At 32.6% G+C, this 24,604-nt stretch overlaps 1 protein-coding gene across 12 annotated transcripts in view; it reads left to right on the top strand.

Moving 5' to 3' along the window:
• Positions 1–24,604, top strand: part of SENP6 (SUMO specific peptidase 6) — a 102,379-nt gene that overhangs the window by 70,298 nt on the left and 7,477 nt on the right. For all 12 annotated transcript variants that reach the window (XR_013765125.1, XR_013765126.1, XM_079147463.1 and 9 more), the window contains 9 exons: positions 229–399; positions 4,818–4,851; positions 5,211–5,405; positions 6,603–6,829; positions 8,221–8,330; positions 8,456–8,572; positions 15,475–15,594; positions 17,029–17,121; positions 20,858–21,288. Coding sequence is in view for 10 of the 12 variants with exons in the window: in XM_079147463.1 (XP_079003589.1) it covers positions 229–399; positions 4,818–4,851; positions 5,211–5,405; positions 6,603–6,829; positions 8,221–8,330; positions 8,456–8,572; positions 15,475–15,594; positions 17,029–17,121; positions 20,858–21,288 (1,498 nt within the window). In the remaining 2 variants the exon portion in view is untranslated. The remainder of the gene's footprint in view (positions 1–228; positions 400–4,817; positions 4,852–5,210; positions 5,406–6,602; positions 6,830–8,220; positions 8,331–8,455; positions 8,573–15,474; positions 15,595–17,028; positions 17,122–20,857; positions 21,289–24,604) is intronic.

The raw sequence follows: 24,604 nt of genomic DNA, 5'->3' as shown, positions 1-24,604 counted from the left end.
AGTACTCTTTCTTACTGCTCTGCTATTCCTTTTGGATTTCAAATAATAACTAGAACTTGATACTTTTATAAAGAACCAGAAATTTCTCCTTCATCTAATACTGTTTAAAGATTATCATTTTTATGTTGTGATAATTACATTCCTTATATTGGGTTTTTTTGTGTGTGTAATTAATTTACAGCCTTGTTATGGTGACTTATTAAGTGAAAATTTTGTTTTCCTTTTCAGTTTGGCAATTCTATCATCAGCACACCTCTAAAGCGTCGTAAAGTGGCTTCTCAAGAAACTTTAGTTAATTCTTTATCTTTAAGTTGCCAAAGTTCATTTGAAAGTGTCATTTTAAATTGTCGAAGTATACGAGTAGGAACACTCTTCCGACTATTAATAGAGCCTGTTATTGTAAGTATATTCTTGAGCTATCCATTCTATCAGTTATGAGATACAAAGTTCAATTGCAAAATTTGATCTATGATTTTTGAAATTTGTTAGATATTATGTTAAATTTATTATGTTAAATTAAGTTAATAGAATATCAGTATTACTTGAATATTTCACATTGTTTTAAGAGTATATAAATAATAATGCCTCACCATTAAAAATTATCGGATAAAAATTTATCATAATGTAATGTCCGGAGTAGGGGCAGCTTGACTATAAGAAGAGAATCAGTGAATTTAAAAACATTCCAAAACGTAGTCGTTTTATTCTCATGCCACCTTATTGCTTATCAAAAAGAATGTATTAAAGAATGTAGTAAGAGAAAAAAGAATTCAGAAGCTTCAAGGTCTCCTTAAAATGTACTGTAGCATCAAAACTTTAAAAAAAGAGGTTCTTAAACTGTAGTGAATACTAAAATGCGTATGCTTTTAGACTAGTTTAGTATTCACAATGCCTAATTTTTTTTTAAGTACCTTTATACCTGTCTTTTCACCATTTTACTGTCACCAGGCCCATTCAAGTATTCATTTTCTCTTTGAAATGATAATATAATCTCCTTAAGCAGTGTTCTTTTCCATTTTCTTATTTCTGTGTTTTCTTAGATTGTTAGTAGATTTGTCTTCTTAAAGCACTGTACTTAAATCTGTAGGCCTTGGTTTTATAATATCTTAACTGATCCCTGATTATTTATTCCCAACTCTATTTTTAAACCCTATCTCCTAGGATTATCCTTTATACATAAAGCAATATCTGTAAAAGAACTTAAAAGGCAGTTTTATTATTAGTTTATGTTAAAAAATAACTATTTTTTTTCTGATAAGATCATAATTTTTATTTCTGGTAAACGTTCATGATTCCAGGACACAGTATAATCCAAAACATACACACACATAGACGCAGACACACACACACACACACACACACAAATCTACACCTTAGTTTATAGGAGCAAATGAACGTAAACATGATTTCTTTCTTCCTTTTCTTTGTTCGCCCCCGCCCCCGCCCCATAGTGAGGATTGAATGCAGGGTTGTATGTGTTGGGCAAGCACTCTGCTACTGAGCTTTATCTCCAGTCTATTTTTCTTTATTGAGACAGGCTGTTACTAAGTTGCCCAGTCTGGTCTTGAGATTGTGATCCTCCTGTCTCAGACTCCCCAGTAGCCCACCATATCTGGCTGTGAATATGATTTCTTAGCAGAGCAAAGCTCTGTGGAAAGTCAACAGTTTTTTGTTTTCCATCAAAAACTTTATCACAGTTTAAAAACTAAAAGTTTCAAAAGTACCTGCAGAGATTGGAAACAAATTTTATATAGTTTTATCGCCCTTTATTGTCCAGGAACATTGTGACATATGTCATGTTTTCCAGTGATTCTTGAAACTTGTATTTTGTTAAAGGTTGTTCAAATACAGGTTTCATATACAGGTTGTTTCTGTGATTTAACAAAAATGTCACTCTGTGTCACTTTATACCCCCAAAATTTCCTGGGGTACTACTCTAGGTTTTATGACTTTTCCCCCACCTTAGCAGTATTATAACTTTTCAGTATGATGAATAAGCTTTTGCTGCTAATTTACACATTTAATGAAAATTGTGTAGTTTCAAAGCTATCTATTAAGAATTACAGCCTGGTGTGGTGGTGCATGCCTATAATCCCAGTGTGCTTGGGAGACTGAGGCAGGAGTTCAAAAGTTCAAAGCCTGCCTTAGCAATTTAGCAAGAGCCTGTTTAAAAAATAAAAAGGACTGGGGATATGACTCAGCAGTTAAGTGCCCCAGGGTTTAATCCTGGTACCAAATTAAAAAATGAAAAGAAAAGAAAGGAAGAAAAGAATTACATTAAAATTTGCTGGGCCTCTAATTCCAGCTACTTTGGAGGATGAAGCAGAAGGATCCTAAGTTTGAGGCCAGCCTCAGCAATTTAGCAAGACCCTTTCTCAAAATAAAAAGTACTGGGGATATAACTCAGTGTTAAAGTGCCCCAGGGCTCAATCCCTAATACCAAAAAAAAAAAAAAAAAAAGAGCTGATTTTTTTTTTCCCCCCATAAATGTTATTTTAGGTTGGGTTCTATACGCTGTAGTGAATTTAGCTTTGTAAATTTAATGCAAAACACAAAAGATAATATGTATAATATAAAATGTGCTGCTGTACATGTTTTAGATTAAAATGCTAAATGAAATTCTGCTGGAAAATGAAATGTAGAATGTGCTGTGTGATACTAACCTATCTACAATTGTCAGTTTTATTTAAAGTAAATATTTTCATTAAAAGGTAAAATAGATTACATATTAGAAATACCATACATGTCCAAATACAAAATGTTTCCTCATTTTTTCAATGAAAAGATATAAAATCAAAACTTTCAGTCATTTTAATTTTAGAAAGTTTTAGAGTTATAGGTGAAATAGACAAATGTCTACTTAAAAATATTAATTGTGCTTAATTACATACAGATTTTTAGATGACATAAATATTTAGACATTTTAATCCTCTTATCTCATGTTATAATTTTATTGAAATGTTTTATGTCATTATTATTGCTCTTTTTTGAATCATCTAACATTTTTCTAGAGCATAGAATTTTAAATTCCTTGCATACTAGAAGCTTCCAAGCTATGAGTATGTATTCTTAAAGAGCCCAAATAATGAGTTACTTTCTAGTGAAGCCAATGGACATATTAACTTTCAAATGCAATCTTTTAAAGATATGTGTATGACATTCTAGACTGCAGTTGTTCTAGTAATTACTAAATTTATTTAATATTTTCCTGTTTTCTTTTTTACATTATGAAAATTTTCCAACCGAAGTGCTTAAAGATTTCTACAGTGAACATTCATATACTTCCAGTTAAGTTCTAACATTAGTAGCATACTGTACAGGTTGAGCATCTATAATCCCAAAATCTAAAATGTTCTGACATCCAAACCTTAAGTGGTGACATGACACTGTGGGTTCAATTTCAAGAATCACCAAAAAGAAAAAAATAGACACGCGCACACACACACACACACACACACACATATATATATATATATATATATATATATATATATATAAAGTTTTGGATTTTGATGCATTTAGAATTTCACATTACAGATGCTCAAACAGTAAAATCTAGGCAACTATTCCAAAATTCAAAAACTTTCAAAATCTGAAACACTTTTAGTCCCAAGCATTTTGATAACCTGTGTTTGCTTTTCTTCCCTCTCTGTATCAATTCATCTTATTTTTTAAATGGACTTTAAAGCACTTGCCTTCTTTTTTGATATTCTTAGTGCCTGTAAATATGCAAAAATATTAATTCAGACTTTTTCAGGCCTAATATTAAATCTTCTCCACATTAAAATAATTAATTTAAAACACTGTCTTATAACCACTTATAATAACTTATTCAGGCAAAGATTTTCAGTACATGCTAAAACCCTTGAGTGTGGGAGTTTATTAGAAAGCAGAATTTTCACAAACCTTCAAGAATTTTTCCTCAGATTATTTAATTGCAAAGGAAAAAATATATCTTTACAATGGAAAAATATAGCAGTCACTGCCTTAGCTAAGTGATTAAGTTTGTATCATTAATGAAACTGACATGGTGTGCCTTCTGATGTGAAATTATGGGAAGTATCACCACACCATCTATGTGCATTTGTGTGGAAATGTGTGACCTGAATTTTTAAAACAAAGAAACACAGTCCAGTACATGTTGGATGTTTTCCAGAACTTAATCTAGGTTTCTTAAAGACCAGGCCAAGAAGAATAGAGGTTGATTTCTTGTGTAGAATGGAAAACATAAGAGATCAAAATAATATAGAATAACCTTGAAAGAATCATGGATTAGGGAAAAGTTGAAACAAGGCAATTTTTGAGCAGTTAGTGAAATTTTAAGTATGAACTGTATGTGGAATGAAGTTAATCTTCTAATGTGTGCTAATGATGCTTTGGTTGCATAGGATAATGTCTTTGTTCTTAGGAAATACATGCTGAAGGATTTGGGAATGAAATGTTGTCTGTTGCCTGCTTTTGATGGTTTAGCATAAGGAAAGTGAGTGTGAGCATGTGTGTGTGTGATGCAGTGGATGTGGCAAGATAGTAGTAGTGAATCTAGGTAAGGGGTATTCAGGTGTTCATTATAGTATGTCAAATTCTCTGGAGATAAAGTAGCAATATAAGGAAAAGTCGAAGTACTTGGATAAAAGGTAAAGTCCTACTTTCTGAGAGATTTTCTTGGGGAAATATTTCATCTTAAATCTAAGCACATGGTACATGACTTGGTTTTTCTACCCTCTATAGACTTAAAGTTCACGTAGTATGTCATTAAAGGTATATGTAAAATCTTCATTAGTCTATAATCAGTACTAATTATCTTATTTTTTTTTTAGTTTTGTTTAGATTTTATCAAGATACATCTAGATGGTAAGCTACTTTGTATCTGTTTATTCACTAAAGCATATTGTGTACATTAAAGTACTTGATAGGAATAAAAGGTTAAATGGTGTTTATTGAATTCATCAAGTTGATTAATCATTATATACAGCTCCTTAACAAAGGGTATGTATTTTGGTGTAATTTCTTTCCAAACACAAAAAAGCATAATCTTTTAGAGCTACTTTTTTATTTGCGGAAAAATGCAGAAATTTTCTTAATATGATTATAAGAGTTATTTACAGAGAATAATAAATATCTGTTTAACTTTAAACTTGTATTTTCTCATTCATGATTTTTGCCCTTTTAAAAATTGATTCCTTTTCCATTTCCATTTGTTTTTCCTCTAGAACCAGAAAGTGATCCTGTAGAGATTATTTTAAATACCTCTGATCTAACTAAATGTGAATGGTGTAATGTCCGAAAATTACCAGTAGTGTTTCTTCAGGCAATACCAGCAGTTTATCAGAAACTGAGCATGCAACTGCAAATGAATAAGGAGGATAAAATTCGGAATGATTGTAAAGGAATAAATAAGTTATCAAGTAAGTTATATAGAACAGATTATAAGATACAGTTGGTTGAATAGCAGAGTGTGAATGCACTAGAAAGTAGAAGACTATGATTAGCACAGGATGAAGGTCTAATGAAGCATTATTTATCAGTATATTCATTTCTTTTATTAGAACATAATATAGGTACCCTGTAAAATAGATATCACTGCCTTCATTTTGTACTTGAGGAAAAACCCACCAAAAGTGGAAGAACTGAAGATAAAACCCAGGTGTACCCATTGAGAAAGTTTTCAAAATGAGTTAAAATTCAAAAGATCTGTTGTATTCTTTAAGTAAAATAGATTTGTTGAACTGTAAATCAATTGATAAATCCAGAATTCTTAAAAATAGACTTGAATAGGAAGTTTTCAAGTTCATAGAAAGGATCTTCATTTGTTGTTGTTCTTTTTAGTTATATATAACTGTAGAAGGTATTTTCATATATAATGCATATATGGAGTATAAATTCCCATTCTTGTAGTTATACATTATGTGAAGTTACACTGGGGTGTTTATTCTACAATAAATACATGTGGTGCTCCAGTTTGTTTCCCTTCACCTCTAACATTATATCATGACCTAATTGCTTATAAAATAAATACTTTTCAGCAGTAATTGCATTTCAGCTTAATAATCAGTGACTTATAGCTGCTATTAAAACTGCAAAATTTGACACATTAGGGAACAACAGTTTTGCAATTAAATTTTGTAGATGTACTATTAGTTTGCTTAGCAGCTTCCTATTTGTATCTGACAAAAATGTTACCTGGTACATATTTCAGTCTGTAAATAGGCATATTCGTTATATGCATTAGTAGACTTGTTCTTTTAAATATTTTTTTAGTTGTTGACTAACCTTTATATATTTATATGTAGTACTGAGAATTGAACCCACTGCCTCACACATGATAGGCAAGCATTCTACCACTGAGCTATATAACCCCAGCCCAGTGGAATTGTTCTTGAGCTGCTACTAGAATAATGTCTTCTGGTTTCTTTCTTTTGGTAACTCAGGTAACATTGTTGGTAACACTGATTTTTATTCTAGTATTTATTGTGTCTTAAACATTATTTTTTGGATATTTATTCCAGGACTTCTGATGATCTTAGAAATAATTAGTTGTTATTCTTTAAATTACCTATTTATTTTATTCTTTTAGTCTTATCATTATATTTATATTTTTTCAGATTTGGAGGAACAATACATAATTTTAATTTTTCAAAATGGCCTTGATCCTCAGGCAAATATGGTATTTGAAAGCATCATTACTGACATTGGTATAAAGAATAATGTTTCCAATTTTTTTGCAAAAATTCCCTTTGAAGAAGCTAATAGCAGACTTGTTGCCTGCACAAGAAGCTATGAAGAAAGCATCAAAGGAAGTTGTGTGCAAAAAGAAAACAAAGTTAAAACTGTAATTATAACTTTTTTTAAAAGTTATTTTTAAGTAATGACTAATTTTAAAGGAAAATGTTTATAATAACGCCCATTTCAGTATTAGTTTTAAAATTCCATTTGAGTTAATTCCTTTTCATATGTGATATGTAAACTATCTCATAGCAACTAATGTAGGAACAAGATTCCCAACATATATAAACACATGCCGCTTCATTCAAATTGATTGTTTACCCTGTGTCTTAGGTTTGAAGGAATTTTGGTCATTTGTGTTTGATATTATGCTTTATATTCAATATATGCATATATGATTGAAAACTTGGGAAGGAATGAATACGTATTGTTTGACCTTGATTGTTAATGTATATATCCAGTTATGCAGGAACTACTCATATAGTTGGGTAACTCTGAAACCACATGAACCAAATGCCGTAGTCTTACTGTAACACTACCACAGCAACTAAGTTTTGCTGACTTAATTTATTGGGACCAAATCTCTCAGCCTTGCTGTATACTTAGAAATCTGACTGTCTGTCGTGGTAGTAGTTGAGGAAGGTCTCACACAGTTAGTGGACTGGGGTAAAGAGCAGAAGGAGGAAGGGGAATCATTCTCCTTCTTTTGCAGAATTGGCTACAGGAGATAATGCCAGAGGAAGAAAAGAGCAGCAGAAGCCTTATGGCAGCTGGAATGGACTCATATTTCAATGGAAGGCTCCTCCTTCTAAGGACCCTGTGTTTCATTTAGAACTTGTGGAGGGTGGAAGCTCATTAAACTGTTCCCTGAGCCTCTGCCCCACATATTATGGATTGCCTAGCCATTGAACATTGAACTTAAGTAGGCCTTCACTGCTAGAAGAAAACAAACAAACAAATACTTCTGTTATGTAAAAGGTTCTTTAAATCTTACACTAACATAATCTAATCAATTATGAATTGTAGAAATCTTATAGCAATAAAACATTGGAAAGTCCTTATTAACATATTGGGATACTGATACTGTCTCTGTCTAGAAGCTAAAAAGAAAGTGATCCCCTAGTCTTGCCCTTTTTTTTTTTTTCCTGTACTAGGCATTGACCCCAGGGCCTTGTATATGTGAGGCAAGTGCTCTAACACTGTGCTACATTCAAAACCTCCTTTTAAAATTTTCTTTTTAGACAGGGCCTCACAAAGTTGCTTAGGCTTCTTTGAGCTTGTGATTCTTCTGCCTCAGCCTCTGTAGTAGGTGATAGTACAGGAATGTGTCCCCATGCCCAGCCTATTTATTGTTTTTAATACAGTATCAGGCATACTTTTCTAGATTCATATTTTTAATTTTTTTAATTGGAAAACTTTCTGTGCCTTGCACTTGTACTTGCTCTTATAGAAGATTCCAGTTGACTTTGAATTGATAATTTAATTTCTTTTTACCAGGTATCCTTTGAATCGAAAATACAGCTTAGAAACAAACAGGAATTCCAATTTTTTGATGATGACGAAGAAACTGCAGAGAGCCATACTATCTTCATTGGACCTGTAGAAAAGTGAGAGATTTCTTTTACATTTGCAATGCTGTAAATTTCTCTTTCCGTTTTATTATAATTCACTTATATACATTTGTAAAGCTTTGTTTATTTGCTTTTGTTTTTTTGTTTGTTTTTAATTGCAGATTGATTGTGTATCCACCACCTCCAGCTAAGGGAGGCATCTCTGTTACTAATGAGGACCTGCACTGTCTAAGTGAAGGAGAATTTTTAAATGATGTTATTATAGACTTTTATTTGAAGTAAGTTAATTTTCTACTAACATTTTAGCAAAATTTTAAGAATATTCCATATTGTGTTATTTTCGTTTTCTGAAGTTAGACTGTTTTGGTTTTAATTCTCACTTATTGAGTGATATTTCGAAAGTTATTTGATCTGCCTTAAACTGTGTTTCTGCATTTAAAAGATAAGAATGGTGTCTAAAAGGATTGTGAGAATTCAGTGAAGTAATACATGTCAAGTAATAGGAAAAATGCCTGGTACATACGTAGTTTTCGTAAATTTTAACTTACTACATGTTTACTGATTTGTGTTATAAAATGGGCTTGTACATAAAACAAAACTAACTTATGGAATGACTAGTACTCTCTTAACATTTTCTAGTTTATTCCAATGTGTTTCATAAAACAAATTAAACTTTTTTAAACTTTTTTTTTTAAATATGTATTTTTAATCTTTTGCTGTAGTTGTTTATTTATTTTTTATGTGGGGATGGGAGTTGAACCCAGGGCCTCATGCAGGCTAAGCAAGTGCTTTACCACTGAGCTATCTCCCCCCACTGAATTAATATTATAGACTACTAGTTGATTCACCCCACAATCTGGGGTAAATCATCTTTATTGTTATAAAGAGAGAATATTTAGGATTGTGAATATAGCTCACTGGTAAATTACTTGATTAGCAAGTGTGAGGCACTGGGTTCAATCTGCAGTACCACAGAAAAAATAAATAAATAGAGAGTGAAGTTTAGAAGTATATCATGATTGGATTTCCTTAAGGCCATTTTGATAGGCATATGCATTGTGGAAGTCTGGATGAGGGGTGATTTAAAGAATTTAATTAAGATGATTTTAAGAAGCCTAATTAGGTTATTTTAGTAGGAGTGAAAAGGAAATGATGAGATATTTCCTGAGTAGTAGTTACATAGGATATAGTATTAGGAGGACTCCAGAACTGATTAAATGGACATTAAGGATTATGGATGCCAGACATGCACTAGAGAAATACAGATTTAGGAAGCTTTATTTCGTAAGTTGTTTTTAATTAGGGAAATGAATGGAATTGCTTAGGGAAGGATATAGAATGAGCAAAAGAACTATAAGGACAGACCCTGAAAGGTAGGTGTCAAGAGAGAGAAAAAGAATAAAAAGATTCTCATGAGTAATTTCTGAAGATACTCCAAAGAAAGAAGAGAAATCCAGAACGATGTCATAAAATCCAAAGAAAGTGAGAACTTTAAAGAAAGATATAGGGCTGGGGTTGTGGCTCAGTGGAAAAGCGCTTGCCTAGCATGTGTGAGGTGCTGGGTTTGACTCTCATCACTGCATATAGATAAATAAATAAAAATAAAAGTCTGTCAAAATCTTTAAAAAAAAAAAAAGACATAGTCAGTGGTATATAGCAGAGGTGAGGTGAAAAGCAAATAAGTGTTAAAGAACAACTTCAAAGTCACAGTGACCCTAAGATCATTAGAAAAGTAGGGCCTTCACTTGAGCCCATTGATTAGACCCTAGCCTAGAGGGTTAACAAGTTACCCTCCCTTTCAGTGGAGATGGTATCAGTGAAGGCCTATTTGTGGGAGCCATCCAATAGTATCAAGGTACCCCTTCACCTCCAATATCAAGATAGGCTTAGAAGAGAGTGTGACTTCCACTGCCACTTGGCATAATGTGAGATGGCACCCAGTTTCTCTCTAGCATCACACAAGAATTAAATAAGATCTGGAACCTGATAATATGCAAGAATTAAATAAGATCCAGATCGTTTATACCCAAAATGTCCAGGTATCAATTTCAGATTTTTAGATTTCAATTGAAAAATGATTTATCTAACCAAGAATTAGGAAGATTTCATTGAATGAGAAAAAATGAGAAAAGAAAATTTAAAGACATTAACACTGAGAAGGCACAGATATAAGAATAATCTGACAAATATTTTATTCATTCATCATAAAAATGTTTTAAAATGAAAGCCACGACAACATGTGAAATAAATGAAAAGATGTAAAGAAGAAACTACTGTAAATATTAGAACTAAACATATAAAAAAGATAAAAACAGTTGGTAGGTATAAAAATAAAAAAAACTAAAATAAAATCTTCAGTGTGTGGAGAAGACAGAAGATTCAGTAAATTTTCTATAAGAATATTCTGTCTAATAAACTCACTTCAAAGATAATAACATTGGTTGGAAAGGAAAAGGATGGAACAAGATTGACTCTACAAACATTAATTTTGAACAAAGGAGACAGGAATGTCATAAAGAAATGAGCGAAGAAAATTATCAAAGATACTATATAATGATAAAGGAATGATCCACTAGGAAAACATAGCAACCTTAAATGTATATGTACTGTAAAGTGTATGAAGCAAAACAGATTTGTGAGGAGGGAAAAGATGAATCCACAGATATAATTGGAGACTCTTCTTTTAATAGTCAGTAGGACAACTGGAAAGAAAATAGGGTATAGAAGAAGTCAACAACACTATCAACCAATAGAATCTCCTTGATATCAGGAAGAAATATATTCCTGTTCAGGTTCACTATACTCCTTTTAAAGAGCGCTTATCTTCCTTTTGAAGATTTAATGGTAACTGAGTCTATTCATTGAGATAAAATGTATCATGTTCTCTGACAAGAAAAACTGCCTTAGATTTTGAATGCCTAACTTTGTAAGACCCTTTGAAGTTTGACATATATTTAAGGACAAATGTAAAGAAAGCTCTGCACTGCTAAATCAAAAGATGATATTTCAGGCTGGGTCCCTTTGTTCAGTGTTAGAGTACTAACCTAGCATGCATGAGGATATAAGTTCAGTCCCCAGTACCAAAAGGTGTTTATGGCGGGAGAGGATGTTCCATCATACAAATGGCAAAAAGGATTTGAAAAGATGCTCAGTGTAACTGATCCTTAGAAAAATGCAAATAAAAACCATAATGTGATATCACTGCAAACCCACTTGGGTTGGCTACTATCCAAAAGTAAGAAGAAAATAACAAGGGTTGGTGAAACTGAAGAAATTGAAACCCTTTTTCACCCTTGCTGGTATTATAAAATGGTGTAGCCATTGCACAATGGAAAACAATGTGGAAGTTCTTCAGAAATTTACAAATAGAATTGCCACATGATCTAGCAATCTTAATTCTGCATAAATATTCAAAAGAAGTGAAAGCATGGTCTTGAAAAGGTATTCGCACACTCCTGTTCACAGTAGCACTATTCATAGTAGCTAAAAGGTGGAAACCACTCAACTGTACATAGATGGATAAATGGATAAATAAAATATGATATACATATAATGGAATATTATTCATTCTTAAAAAGAAGGAAATTGTGTTGTAAGCTACAGTTTTATGGATCAAACTTCAGGGCATTGTACTAAGTGAAATAAGACAGTCACAGAAAGGCAAATGCTGTATGATTCCACTTAAATATCCAAAGTAGTCATATTCATAGAAACTGTACAATTGATGGTCATCAGACACTGGAGGAGGGAGAAAAAGAAACTGTTTATTGGATGTAGAGTTTCATTTTAGCCAAATGGAGCAATTCTGCATACCTTTCTTATAATAATGTGAATATACTGTACACTACTGAACTACATAGTTAATATAATTAAGATGGTAAATTTGTTTTTACCACAATTTAAGAAAATATTATCCCAGTTCTGATTTATACTATACTACCTGAACAAATCAGGTGACTAAAAAGCATGAAGTGAATGCATAGAACATTGCTGTTGTTGATTGGAGTGTTCATGAATGTTTATTAGGTCTATTTTGTTGATAGTGCTATTCAGGCCATTTATCCTTACAGATTTTGTGCCAAGTTGTCCCATCGTTTATTGAGAAGGGTTGTTGAAATATCCCACTGTAACTATGCATTTGTCCTCCTCTTTTGAAATCTGTATCTGTTCTTGAAGCAACATGTATTTTGAAGCTCTGTTGTTAGGCATGTATACATTTATTTATATCTTGGAGAGTTAATACCTTTATCATTAAAAATTGTCCCACTTTCTCCTCGATAATCTTCCTTGTCCTTAAGTCGGCTTTGTTCAAGATGAATATAGCTATTCCAGCTTTCTTTTTATTTGTATTTGCATGGTATACACTTCTTCATCCCTTTACTTTTAATCTAAGTCTTTATATTTGTTTGGTTTTTTAAACATGTAGTAGAATTTAAAAAATAAGTTGAACTCCTGTATTTTGTTTATATTGTTTTGTCTGTCATATGAAATAATCTACACTTTTTATATTACAGAGGAGATTTTATAGTTACTTGTTTATAGTCATGACTGTAACAGGAGACTTTAAAATAAATTTCATACAGTTAAACTTAGTCTGCCTTCTCTGATACAAACAGGTTACTACTAATAAAGGTAGAATACTTGATTTTTAACAGTATACATGATTTTTAAATAATCTATTGATATTTCTTTCATGAAACTCTTAGAAGTGAAATTAAAAGGAAACTTTGTCAACTTCACTATTGAAATGGATGACTTTGCCTGCTGCCAGAGCTGTTCATTCTCCATTTCTAGCTCTACAAATTAGAAACAAGCTTTTAAACAAAGCTTACCAACTTTACAAGAAGCAGAAAAAGGATGGCATCTGGGGAATGTTAATACAGTACAGAGAAAAAAGGATTTTAAAAAAAAATATTTTAGTTGTAGGTAGACACCTTTATTTTTTATTTATTTATTTTTATGTGGTGCTGAGGATCAAACCCAGTGCCTCACAGGTGCTAGGCGATTGTTCTACCACTGAGCCACAACCCCAGCCCCAAGGATTATTTTAATAAAAATACTTCCAAAATCACTTTCATTTAGTTGTGGATTAACCTTAAAGTCATTTTAAATGTTAAAATTAAGTGTTATTATGTTATTATAGATTTTGACTTTATGAGATAGCAAGTGAATAGTTTCACCATAACAGTCGATATTTAAATGATTAACGCACCAAAAGAAATTACTGTACCCAAATGAAAGAAAATACCACAAGGTTTTTTTTTAGTAAATTTGGATTTTGTCTTTAATTCTAAACTGAGACATAACTTTTCTTGTTAAAATGAATAATTTTTATACATGTGTATTTAAAATAACCAGAACTGTAGTTACAGAATTATTTATGGGTAGTTCAATGTTAGAAACTAAAGACAAATCTAGTTTCTTTAAAAGACATGAATTTGTTTACATATGAAGTGGTCAGTTTTTTTTGAATCACAAATAACTTTGCATTTTAAGTTGAATTATCTCTTTGTTTATTCATTTCAGTTTTATGAAATAGCCATTGTAATTTGGGCCAGCGAAAGTAAAATAGTTTCCCCTTTGTGTTTAGCCCCTGAACTTAGAGCTAGGTTAGTACACATTTTTTTCTGAGCATATTATTGTAGAAATAATAATCAATTTAGCTCGTATCATGAGCTTACTGTCTTGCAGTACCTTTTGTAGGGGCACATTGCATTGTTGAATGCAAGAAATATTTTAAGTTATATATCCTTTTCATTAGAACTTGAGCTTTGGAATTATAAAAGAAAGAGGCCTCAAGATTGCCTTCTGGGAGAACAAACCTCAAGCATTTGGTGTTTCTGTATAAGATTTCATAAGGCTGTTAGACCATCCCCACTTGGTAAAATGAATGTGTCTGTAAGCTTGAGTTTGTATAGCTCATTTGAAAAAGTTTGGGGCATAAACAAATTTATCATAACAGTTTTCGCTTGCAACATAAAGGAGCATTTTGATTTGTTTTGATATAAATTTACAGAAAACTAAATAAGGTAAGGAAAAATTAGAACCACTATAAGGTCACTTTAAAGAGCCATTGTTAATAACCTCACCACTGCAGAATTCTTTGTGTCTTTTGTTTTCATAAAAAAGTAGTATATAGTTGAATATTTATGATTAATTAGCTAAATGTTTAAAATGAAATAAATAGTATGTATTTGTTATATACTTAGTTTAGAATTATAGATAACAGTGTTATTGAAATACAGTCTACATACTATGCAGTTCATCCTTTTAAAATGTACAGTTCAGTGATATTTTTAAACATATTTAGAAATTGTACATCAGCACAGTAAATATCTGAGCATTCTCATTATCCAAAAATGAAACCCAAGTATCATTAGTAGTTACTCCCTGTTTCTTTTCAGCCTTACCCAAAGACTAAGGTAACCACCAGTCTCCTCTCTGTTGATGGATTTGCACATTCTGGACTTTTTATATAAATGGGAACATATACTGTGTGGTTCCTTGCAAGTAGTTTTTTTACTTACCATGTTTTTAAGGTTCTTCTCTTATGTGTATCACCAGTCTCTATTTATTGTTCAACAGTATTCCATGTACATTTTATTTTTCCAGTTCATTAGTTGATAAGTAATTCTGTCATTTATATTTTTTTGACAATTTTGAATAGTGCTGTTGCTAATGTTCATGTATAAATTATGTGTGCACATATGCTTACTTTACTCTTTTTTTGGGGGGTGGGTGGAGTGTGCTGGGAATTGAACTCAGGGTCACTCAACCACTAAGCCACATCCCTAACCCTACGTTGTATTTTATTTAGAGACAGGGCTTCACTAAGTTGCTTAGTGCCTCTCTTTTGCTGAGGCTGGCTTTGAACTTGCAATCCTCCTGCCTCAGCCTCCCAAACCACTTGGATTACAGGAGTGCACCACTGCACCTGACTTACTTTACTCTTTGATTTAAAGTGTATCTTATTTTTTAAATCATTAGATCTTTCAAGGATCTTATTCTAAAATAATCTGGTAATTATCATTGTCCAGAGTATAGAGTAAAGTTTGCCAGTAACTTCTTTCATTTCTGAGGAATAGAGTTTTTAATGGTGACCAAATATTTATCACTGCATGACTGGTTGATTTTAATATGAATTAAACTATTATATTGAAATTATTTTTGCTTAAAATAGATATTTGGTGCTTGAAAAACTGAAGAAAGAAGAAGCTGACCGCATTCATATATTCAGTTCTTTTTTCTATAAACGCCTTAATCAGAGAGAGAGGAGAAATCATGAAACAACTAATCTGTCGTAAGTCAGACTGAAAATATTTAACAGATGTAGTAAGTCAATTTTAATTTTGTAAAAAAATCACTTTAACAGTTATCCATCAGTATCCATGGGAATTCAGTTCCTGATTTCCCCTACCCCACATGCAAATACCCAAATCTAGAGATGGTCAATTATGTAAAATTGTGCAATATTGGTATATAGCTTGTGCACATCCCTGATATACTTTAAATCGTCACTAATGATGATAATACAGTGTAAAATGCTCTATATAGTTGTTATATTCTTCAGGGGATAATGTCAAGGAAAAAAATGAGTATGTGTTCAGTACAGATGTAATTTTTCCACCAAATATTTTCTGTCCTTGGTTGAATTCATGAATGCAGAATGGAGTGCCATTAGTATTTGAAAGAAAATACATGTTTCTGCAGTTCACTTGTTTTCTAAATTCTGTAGCCAGGAGGGGTACTAAATAGGTTCATTTTCATTCTTTACAGGTTTGTGTTTAATTGCCTTAAAATAATCCTGCACTAATTCTAGGGTATAATTTTTCTTATCACTTACTGAGTCAACATCACTTAGTTCCATTACCAGCCTGTAAAATTAATGTAATTCATAGTATTCTAATATCTCCACAATAATTGGAATTCATAAATGTTACACGTCTAATATCAAGAAGTGTTTCCCAAATATGACTGACTTTTTAAAATTGCTTAGATGCTTATTAAATACAGATTGCTCTTTTACTCTAGCTCTTCCATCTATATCTAAGAGGAACCTGTGAATCTGTACTTTAAATAAGCTCTTTAAATGATGATTCTTAGACAAATTAAGAAAATTCTATGCTGCATATCACATCCAAGTCATTTTGTTTATAATTCTCTCCTTATAGTGATGGCATCCATCTCTAATGCTTGACTGGTAATAGGTCAAAACATACAAGAGTGGTACATACTCTCTTAACTGTTCAATGTCTTGAATTGATGACTGCTGTGCATAATGTAAATATTTTCTACTACTTCAATAATTCCTAATTTCCATCTCAGAGTTACTAATAGTCATTGATTTTGACCTGTGCTCATAATCTATTCTGCTTCATCTAGTGTCAGATGATGCTACTTCCTGCTTTATTCTCCTTAGTTACCCCTCACAGTATAGTTGCTAGTACCAGATTTACATAATACCAGTAGTAGAGAAGTCTAGGCAAGAGAATTACTGGAGCCCTGAGGCTGTAGCAAGAGGAATTAAATATATCTTTCCTCCATATTCAATGATGGGCAGTTTCATGCCTTCATTATTTCATCTAAGATGTTCTGTTTTCTTTTCCCAGATTCTTAAACTATCTTATATGATTGTTGGAGCCATTATCTGTGAATCTATATAATTAGTAAATCACTGCATATAAGCTGAAACATTAGAGACAATTCAGAAGCTTATAGTTTATCTTTCTTACAGAATACAACAAAAACGGCATGGGAGAGTAAAAACATGGACCCGGCATGTAGATATTTTTGAGAAGGATTTTATTTTTGTACCCCTTAATGAAGCGTGAGTAAGAATTTTATGTAAATGTGATGGTAAATTTTAAACATGTGTTTACAAGGTAAAGCATTCGTTCATTTTAAAACCTATTTCTGAGGCTCATTATAGGTATTTAATATGCCTGTTTTTTAAAATTTAATGCAGCTTCCCAGTGAATCATCTGAGGTACTGCATTTTGTAAAACAATCAACTAGATATCTTTCTAATTTTGTTTTATAGATCACTGCAGAATAAAGTCTTTAAAAGAAAAACCATGATGCTTGTGGTCTAAAAAATGTTACTTTATTTCCAAAGGATAATTTAGTCGTATCGATGAATTTGAATATTTATTAGAAAAACACATTTGCTTTTAACACAAAAGGAAGGTGGTTGGATTTATGCCATTTGATCGAATTGAAAATCATGCTATTTGAATCGGTTTTCTGAGTAAATGGAGATGCATAAATACTTCATATGATCATCCCTGTTTTCCTCCCTTGACCATAGAGGCCTTGACATATAAAATAGAATTTTCATGCAATTAAGATTTCCAAAGTTGTTTGTTGTACGTGCACAAGCGTCTGTGTGTGTGTGTGTGTGTGTGTGTGTGTTACTGTGGGTTGAACCCAGAATCTTGTGTATTGTGTAAGTGCTCTATCACTAAACTACATCCCCAGCCCTTTTTAAAATTTTATTTTGAGACATCTCCCTAAGTTGCCCAGACTGGTCTTGGAATATAATCCTTCTGCCTCAGCCTGAGTTTTATGTATTTCTCTTGCTCTTTCCCTTCCTTCCCCCTCCTCTCTTTTGGTTATTGTTTTGTTTTGTTTAAGACCTTAAGCCAAAGACCACTGGAAATTCACCTGTAGTCAAACAACTTGGGAGAAATACACCATGGGCTCTGGGGTCTCTCATTAAAAGGACGTATAAGAGAATTTGAGCTTTGGTTTGGTGATTTGGAGGAGAGTCTGAGGTAGTTTTCTTGAGTAATGAAGTAGCATTCATTTATTACTAAAAGAGGGAGATGTTTGATGTTTTGTGGGTTGCACTGTGACCTAGTGTTCTCTGCTTAGACAGAATTTGGCCCTACTTTGTCTCATTTATGTCATGGTTCAAGTAACCTTGCCTGAGATTAGTATCCTGTGAGATTGATTTCCTGTGAGATTGTTTATGTTTAATAAGTCTAGCTATGCCCATCTGTCTTCTGAATATGCTTTGTTTTCCTTTTCTTTCTTTGAAAAACAGATTCACTGTATAGTATAGCTAAACTCCTTATTTAAAATCTGTTTTAGAGTTGTACACCTATATTCCCAGCAACTTAAAGAGACTGAGGTAGGAGGATTACTAGAGCCCAGGAATTTAAGGCCAACTTGGGCAACAGAGTGAGACCATGTCTCCAAAATATGAATACATTAATTCATTAATTAATTAAAATAAATTGTATTTTAGGGGCTTAAAGTATACCTTAATGGTAGAGCACTTGCCTAGCATCTGCAAGACCCTGAGTTAGGTCCCTGTCATCGCAAAAAGACAAAACAATGTTTTAATTATGTGTGTGCTCTACTTGGTAACCCAAGCAAAGATGGATAACGTAGGTCAGAACATGAGTTAGCTATAAGGCACAACTTCTCCAAAGATATATCTTTAAAGTTTTAATCTTAAGTAAAATTTAAAATTAACTGAACATTAATTTCTTCATTCTCTCCAAAATAAATTTTCTTTAAATTTATTATATAAGTAACACATGAGCTGCCTAGTAGGTAAGAAAGGAAAGTTATTTGTGAGAAATGTATTATAGAAATTTAAAACAAAAGTACAGTTTGAGGCACACTTTATTTAGGAACAGAGGCATATCCCTCTTAGTCACTACTATCAGTAAAGCTACTATCAGTGCTTCTAGTATTCCTGGTGAGAGAAAAATGAGTAAAGATGCAGGGCCACTAAAGGATTCCATAAGACGGCTGTACCATTTGCAGATGAAAAAGCCTATAAGTCACAAGGTCCTTGTTTTTTGTTTTTCAAAAAATTAAAGCCACACATATTTACTAATTATATTAGATGAGGTATCACATATTTGTCAACTATTTTATTTTTCTGATGATGCTTATTTTTTTAAGTTATAACTGTTGAGAACTGCTACAACTATTGCCAAGGAATACAGATTTGATATTTGGATATAGTTCATCTTAAGAAAGTGAAATTGTCTTGTTCAGCCTCTTTGCCACTGGTAATTTAAGGTTAAAATAGCTATAATTAAAATGGCTCATAAGCTGGGGGCAGTGGTACGTACCTGTCTATAACTCCAGTGACTAGGGAGGCTAAGGCAAGAGGATGACAAGATCAAGGCCACAGTCAGCAATTTAGTGAGACCCTCTCTCAAAACTTTTGTAAAGGGAATGGTGGTGGCTGGGAATGTAGCTCAGGAGTAAAATGCTCTTTCTTGGTTCGGTTACTAGTAGACAAAAAACATTTTTTTTTTTTTAGCTAAAAAATAAAATGGTTCATAAAAGCAAAACCTTGGTTCTTTGAGGTTAGAAGTGACCATCTGATTCAGCTTTCTCCTTTCAGCCAGAAAGAATTTTTTTCTCCTATTTTTTAGGAGAGACAGCAGAAAAATCAAAGCTTATCCATGTTGGCAAAGTTAAGAAATATTAAAAAAAAAAAAAAACACAGGCTAAGAATATTGGTGTTAGATTGAACACCATGTTACAACATATTCATCAATTTTTAACACATTTTTCCACACATTAACATTTCTAAAACTGAGATGTGCCTTATAGTCATCTGTGTCCTAGGTCGAAATGAGAAAGTTGGTGTGTTCTTTCTACTGCCTTAGTCTTGACCTAAGTCCATTGTATACTGAGAATTAATAATTAAGAACAGGAAAAGAGCATTCATCCATCTGGCATTTGCCTTACCAATAATGAAACAAATCTTTATGACCTTTTTACTGGATCCTGTCAGATGAAGAGATAGTGCTATTTCTTAGTACTAGCTTGGGATAATCTAACATTTTGCAGGAATGAGAATGTGGAATAAGTTTTGTCCATTGAAAATATTCATTTTTTTGATTCAGCAAAATTTATTGAACACCCTACCAAGTGAGAGATACTATCTAATAAGTTCTTTGACATCTGTCTATGCCCTGTCCATTATATCCCAACACATATCCCTATCCCTCTTAGATAATAGTTTCTCAAAACAATTTGTTAGTTTAATTAACAAATGAGCCAGGAAGGTACAGTTTCTTACTTAGAATCTGTATGCTACTGTTGGGAGCTGTGATACTTGAATTCACCGGCATCATGATCATACACTTTGATAGCTAGAACTCTTTACTAATGTTTGAGATTTTGTAACAATGATTAAAATAGATACATTTCAATATAGCGTGAAACAAAGGATTACTCATATACATATTTTCAAAATTTCGCCCTTCCTACTATAAAAACAGGCATGATATGTTTTTAAGAAGGAATTTTTCATTCTGAAAACAAGAAGCAGATCAGAGGATTGTTTAAAAGTGATTTCAGGCTACATAATTTTAATAAAAATTGTTATTTTTGAATAGACATTGTATTGTTCACTGATCATACAAACACATGAAAATAGGTATAAATGATTTGAAAATTGAAAAAAATTAGCATCATTACTAAATTTGTTCACAAAAGCTTTAGAAAAAAATCATTTTAATTGATATTTACTGCCAAATATAATAAACTTTTCTGGTAACATATTTAGTAGTTTCATTTGTTTTTTACAGTGCACACTGGTTTTTGGCTGTTGTGTGTTTCCCTGGTTTGGAAAAACCAAAGTATGAACCTAATCCTCATTACCATGAAAATGCAATCATACAAAAAAGTTCAACTATAGAAGATAGTTGTATTTCTTCTCCTTCTGCCAGTGAAATGGACAGTTGTTCACAAAACTCTTCTGCCAAGCCTGTAATTAAGAAGATGCTAAACAAAAAACATTGCCCAGCTGTAACTGATTCGAGTGCTGGGCAGGAAGAAAGTGACCCTTGTTATCGGAGAAACATATGCAGTGTGAAATGTAGTGTGAAAAAAATAAATCATACTACAAGTGAAAATGAAGAATCTAATAAAGGAGAATCTGCATGCCAGAAAGTAGTTGATAGGACTAAAAATGAGAATGGCCTACAGAATGAATCTTTGAGTTCTATGCATCATCCAGGTATGTATTTCTGTATTTTGACAAGTGAAAGAATTCAGAATAGGAATTTTTCTTAACAATCACACATTTTTAAAAATTAGGTTTATTGACATATATTACACTTAAAATAATATTCACTCATTGTTTCAGTATAGCTTGAACTGTGTGATATAATCACTACCACAACCAACATTTAGAACCTTTTCATCACTCCAGAAAACCCCCTTTGCTTTTTTTTTATAATCATTCTCCTTTCCTTTTCCCTATAAGTGCAATTTTGAAATTATAGTACAGGTTAAGTATCCCCAGTCTGAAATCTGAAGGCTCCAAAATCTGAAACATTACACAAGTGGAAAATTTGTATATTTGACATTGTGATGAGTTCCAGTCAAAATGCAGATGCATTAAATGTTGTATAAAGTTACCTTCAGGCTGTGTGTATAAGGTGTATATGAAACATCAGTGAATTTTGGGTTTAAAGTTGGGACCCATCCCCAGTATATCCCATTATGTATATGTATATATTTCAAAATCTAAAAAAAATACTGATATCCAAAGTAGTTCTGGTTCCAAACATTTCGGATAAGGGATAGTTGGCCTATTGAAGGTTTTAATTTTCCATTTATTAGAACTTGTATTTATTTTTATTTCATAGAAAATTTACTGTATTTCAAAATAAATAGTAGTTGTACAGTCCTAGATCTATAAGTAAAATACATTTATTATACTCAAATTTGCAGACTAGTGAATTAAGTGGCCAGAGGCAAAAATTAAAGCTTTCTCCTCTAAGCTATTGAAACTTGATTCATCATTCCTCATTCTTTACTATTTTAAATATGAAGAGGGACACCTCTCCAGTATCTGCTTTTGTTTATTTGTTTGTTTAAGGGCTGAGGATTAAACCTGGCAAGTTTGATCAAACATGTTAGGCAAGTGCTCTTCCACTGAGCTACAACTCCAGTCCCAACTTCTACCTTTTTATTCCTCCTCAGCTCTAATAAATTAATTTTCTTCTGCTTGAGTCAGTTTCAGTTATAATTTCCTTTCCAATGCACAATGACAAGAATCCATTTCATATCTTGATTTGAACACTACAAAAAGTATCTCTATCAAAACATCACATTGTATCCCATAAATAAATGCAAATCTTTTTTCAGTCCTGGTGAATAAACCAAAGGCCTTATGCATGTGAGCAAGTGCTCTACTACTGAACTACAAAAATGTATAGAATCCCAAGAATATGTACACGGATTATGTGTCAATTTTAAAAAGATTTGTAAGTCTGTTCCATAAAACCCATAATGTGGTGTAGTGTGTGCCTTACAGATTTCTTAAAATATAAATAGATTTAATACATTTTCCTTGGATGAAAAAAATTGTGTGATATAGGCCATAGAAGAAATTATGTGGATTCAGAAGTAACATGTTGAAAATTGTGAGTGCCAAATGTACTGTTGGTATTGCTAACAGCTTGTATTATTTTGTGAGTCAGAAACCTTTTGTTGAGCTCTTGTAAGAATATTTTTGTTTGGTGTGCATACTAAGCTGTGTAAAGTTGATTTTAGCCCTGGAGTAGTTTACCTTTGAGAGATAAGAAGCAGAAAAGGAAAATTTAACAAACATGCAAGAAAGTTCATTGGTGGCCAGCCAGATAAATGCTTTTCTAGCTCATTTTCCAGTCTATTTCATTAGACAGGAAATAGAATAAAAGTAGGCAAAGAACCTGCCTATAATTTTTCAGTTTCAGTATTTTAATACTTGAGGGTAGGGGAGCGGGGAACTTATCATTTGTTTGAAATCTCCAGAACAGCAAAAATTTGTACAGTGACTGCTTTGTAGTCAAGGGCAGAAATGTGGGGAATGATAAATGATCGCTATTGGGTTCTGGATTTTTTTCTTTTTTAGGTTTTAAAATTGTTTGTGGGTACTGGACATGTAGTTCAGTGATAGGGCGCCTGCACATGTAGTTCAGTGATAGGGCGCCTGCCTTGCATGCCTTGAGGCCCTGGGTTTGTTCCCTAGAGGCAAAGCAGGGCAGGGGTGTTGATTGTTATAGCTGTATATATATGTGAATATACAGTTATCCTCTGGTATCCATGGAGAATTGGTTACAGATTTCCTTGCTTCCCCCAAGTATACCCAAATCTATGGGTACAAGGTTTTTTATTTATTGGTTTTTCTCTCTTGTGGTACTGGGGATTGACTCCAGGGCCTCACATATTCTAGGTGATTGCTCTTCCTCTGGACTACATCAATGGAAGGACTGTGAAACAAATGTTTCACAGAACATTAATGTATCATTTTATGTTTGTAGTAACACCTTTACTATTTTTTTCTTAGTGTTTGCTTTAATCCAGTGTTGATAGTGTCCCACAGTTTGAAAATAGTGCTCTCAAGTGGGTCTGTGCATTTTTTGGTTTCATTAGATGTTTCCAAGGGATCATTGGCCCAAAAGTACATTAAATTATTTCTTTCTAGATGTGTCTTTACCAGGATGCTTAAGAAAGGATGCTTACACAGTTTGTCCTGTATACAATGATGGTGTATTAGAAGTTAGTATAAAAAGAACGTATAAAACTTTTTGTGAACCGTTTTAATATCTAAATAATTAAATTCCATTTGATCTGAGAACATAGCTAACAGAATATAAATGATGTATTTTAGACAGTTTTAAAATAATTTTAGCTATCAAAGACATAGTTACCAATATTGACGACTAATGTTAGACAAAATGCAGTAGTAGTATGTTAAGTGGAATTGTATCTAATCCCAGAGATTAGGTTTTTAAGGTCAGCTGTATGAAAAGCACTTGCTATTTTTTCTGTGAGCACCATACGCAATAGTTAACTTACTAGGGTGCATGAAACATGTTTAAACTTGAGAATCAAAAGCATCTTCAAATGGTCTCACTATGAGAAACTCTCAGGAACTGACATTTATTGAAAGAAAAACTGATTGAGTCTACACGCCTATAATCCCAGCGGCTGGGGAGGCTGAGGTAGAATTGCAAGTTCAAATTCAGTCTCAGCAACTTAGCAAGATCCTGGACAACTTAGTGAGACCCCCTCAAAAGAAAAAAATATGAAAAAAAGGGCTGGGAATGTTGCTCAGTGGTTAAGCACCCTTAGGTTCAACCCCCAATTCCCTCCCCCAAAGGAAAAAAAAAAAAGGAAAACTGAGTTGCTACCACTATTTACTCCAGGTCATTTGCTTATTGACATTGATAATGGAGGTAATTGAATGAATTATTTAATTCATTTTCTTTTTGATATGTATATATAATTTAATTGTTGTAAGGTAAATATTCATATGATCACAGTTCCTCTAGATAAGTATG

Source organism: Sciurus vulgaris (assembly GCF_902686455.1).
Source record: "Sciurus vulgaris genome assembly, chromosome: 7".
Lineage (NCBI taxonomy): Eukaryota > Metazoa > Chordata > Mammalia > Rodentia > Sciuridae > Sciurus > Sciurus vulgaris.
This window is presented reverse-complemented; position numbering and strand designations above follow the sequence as displayed.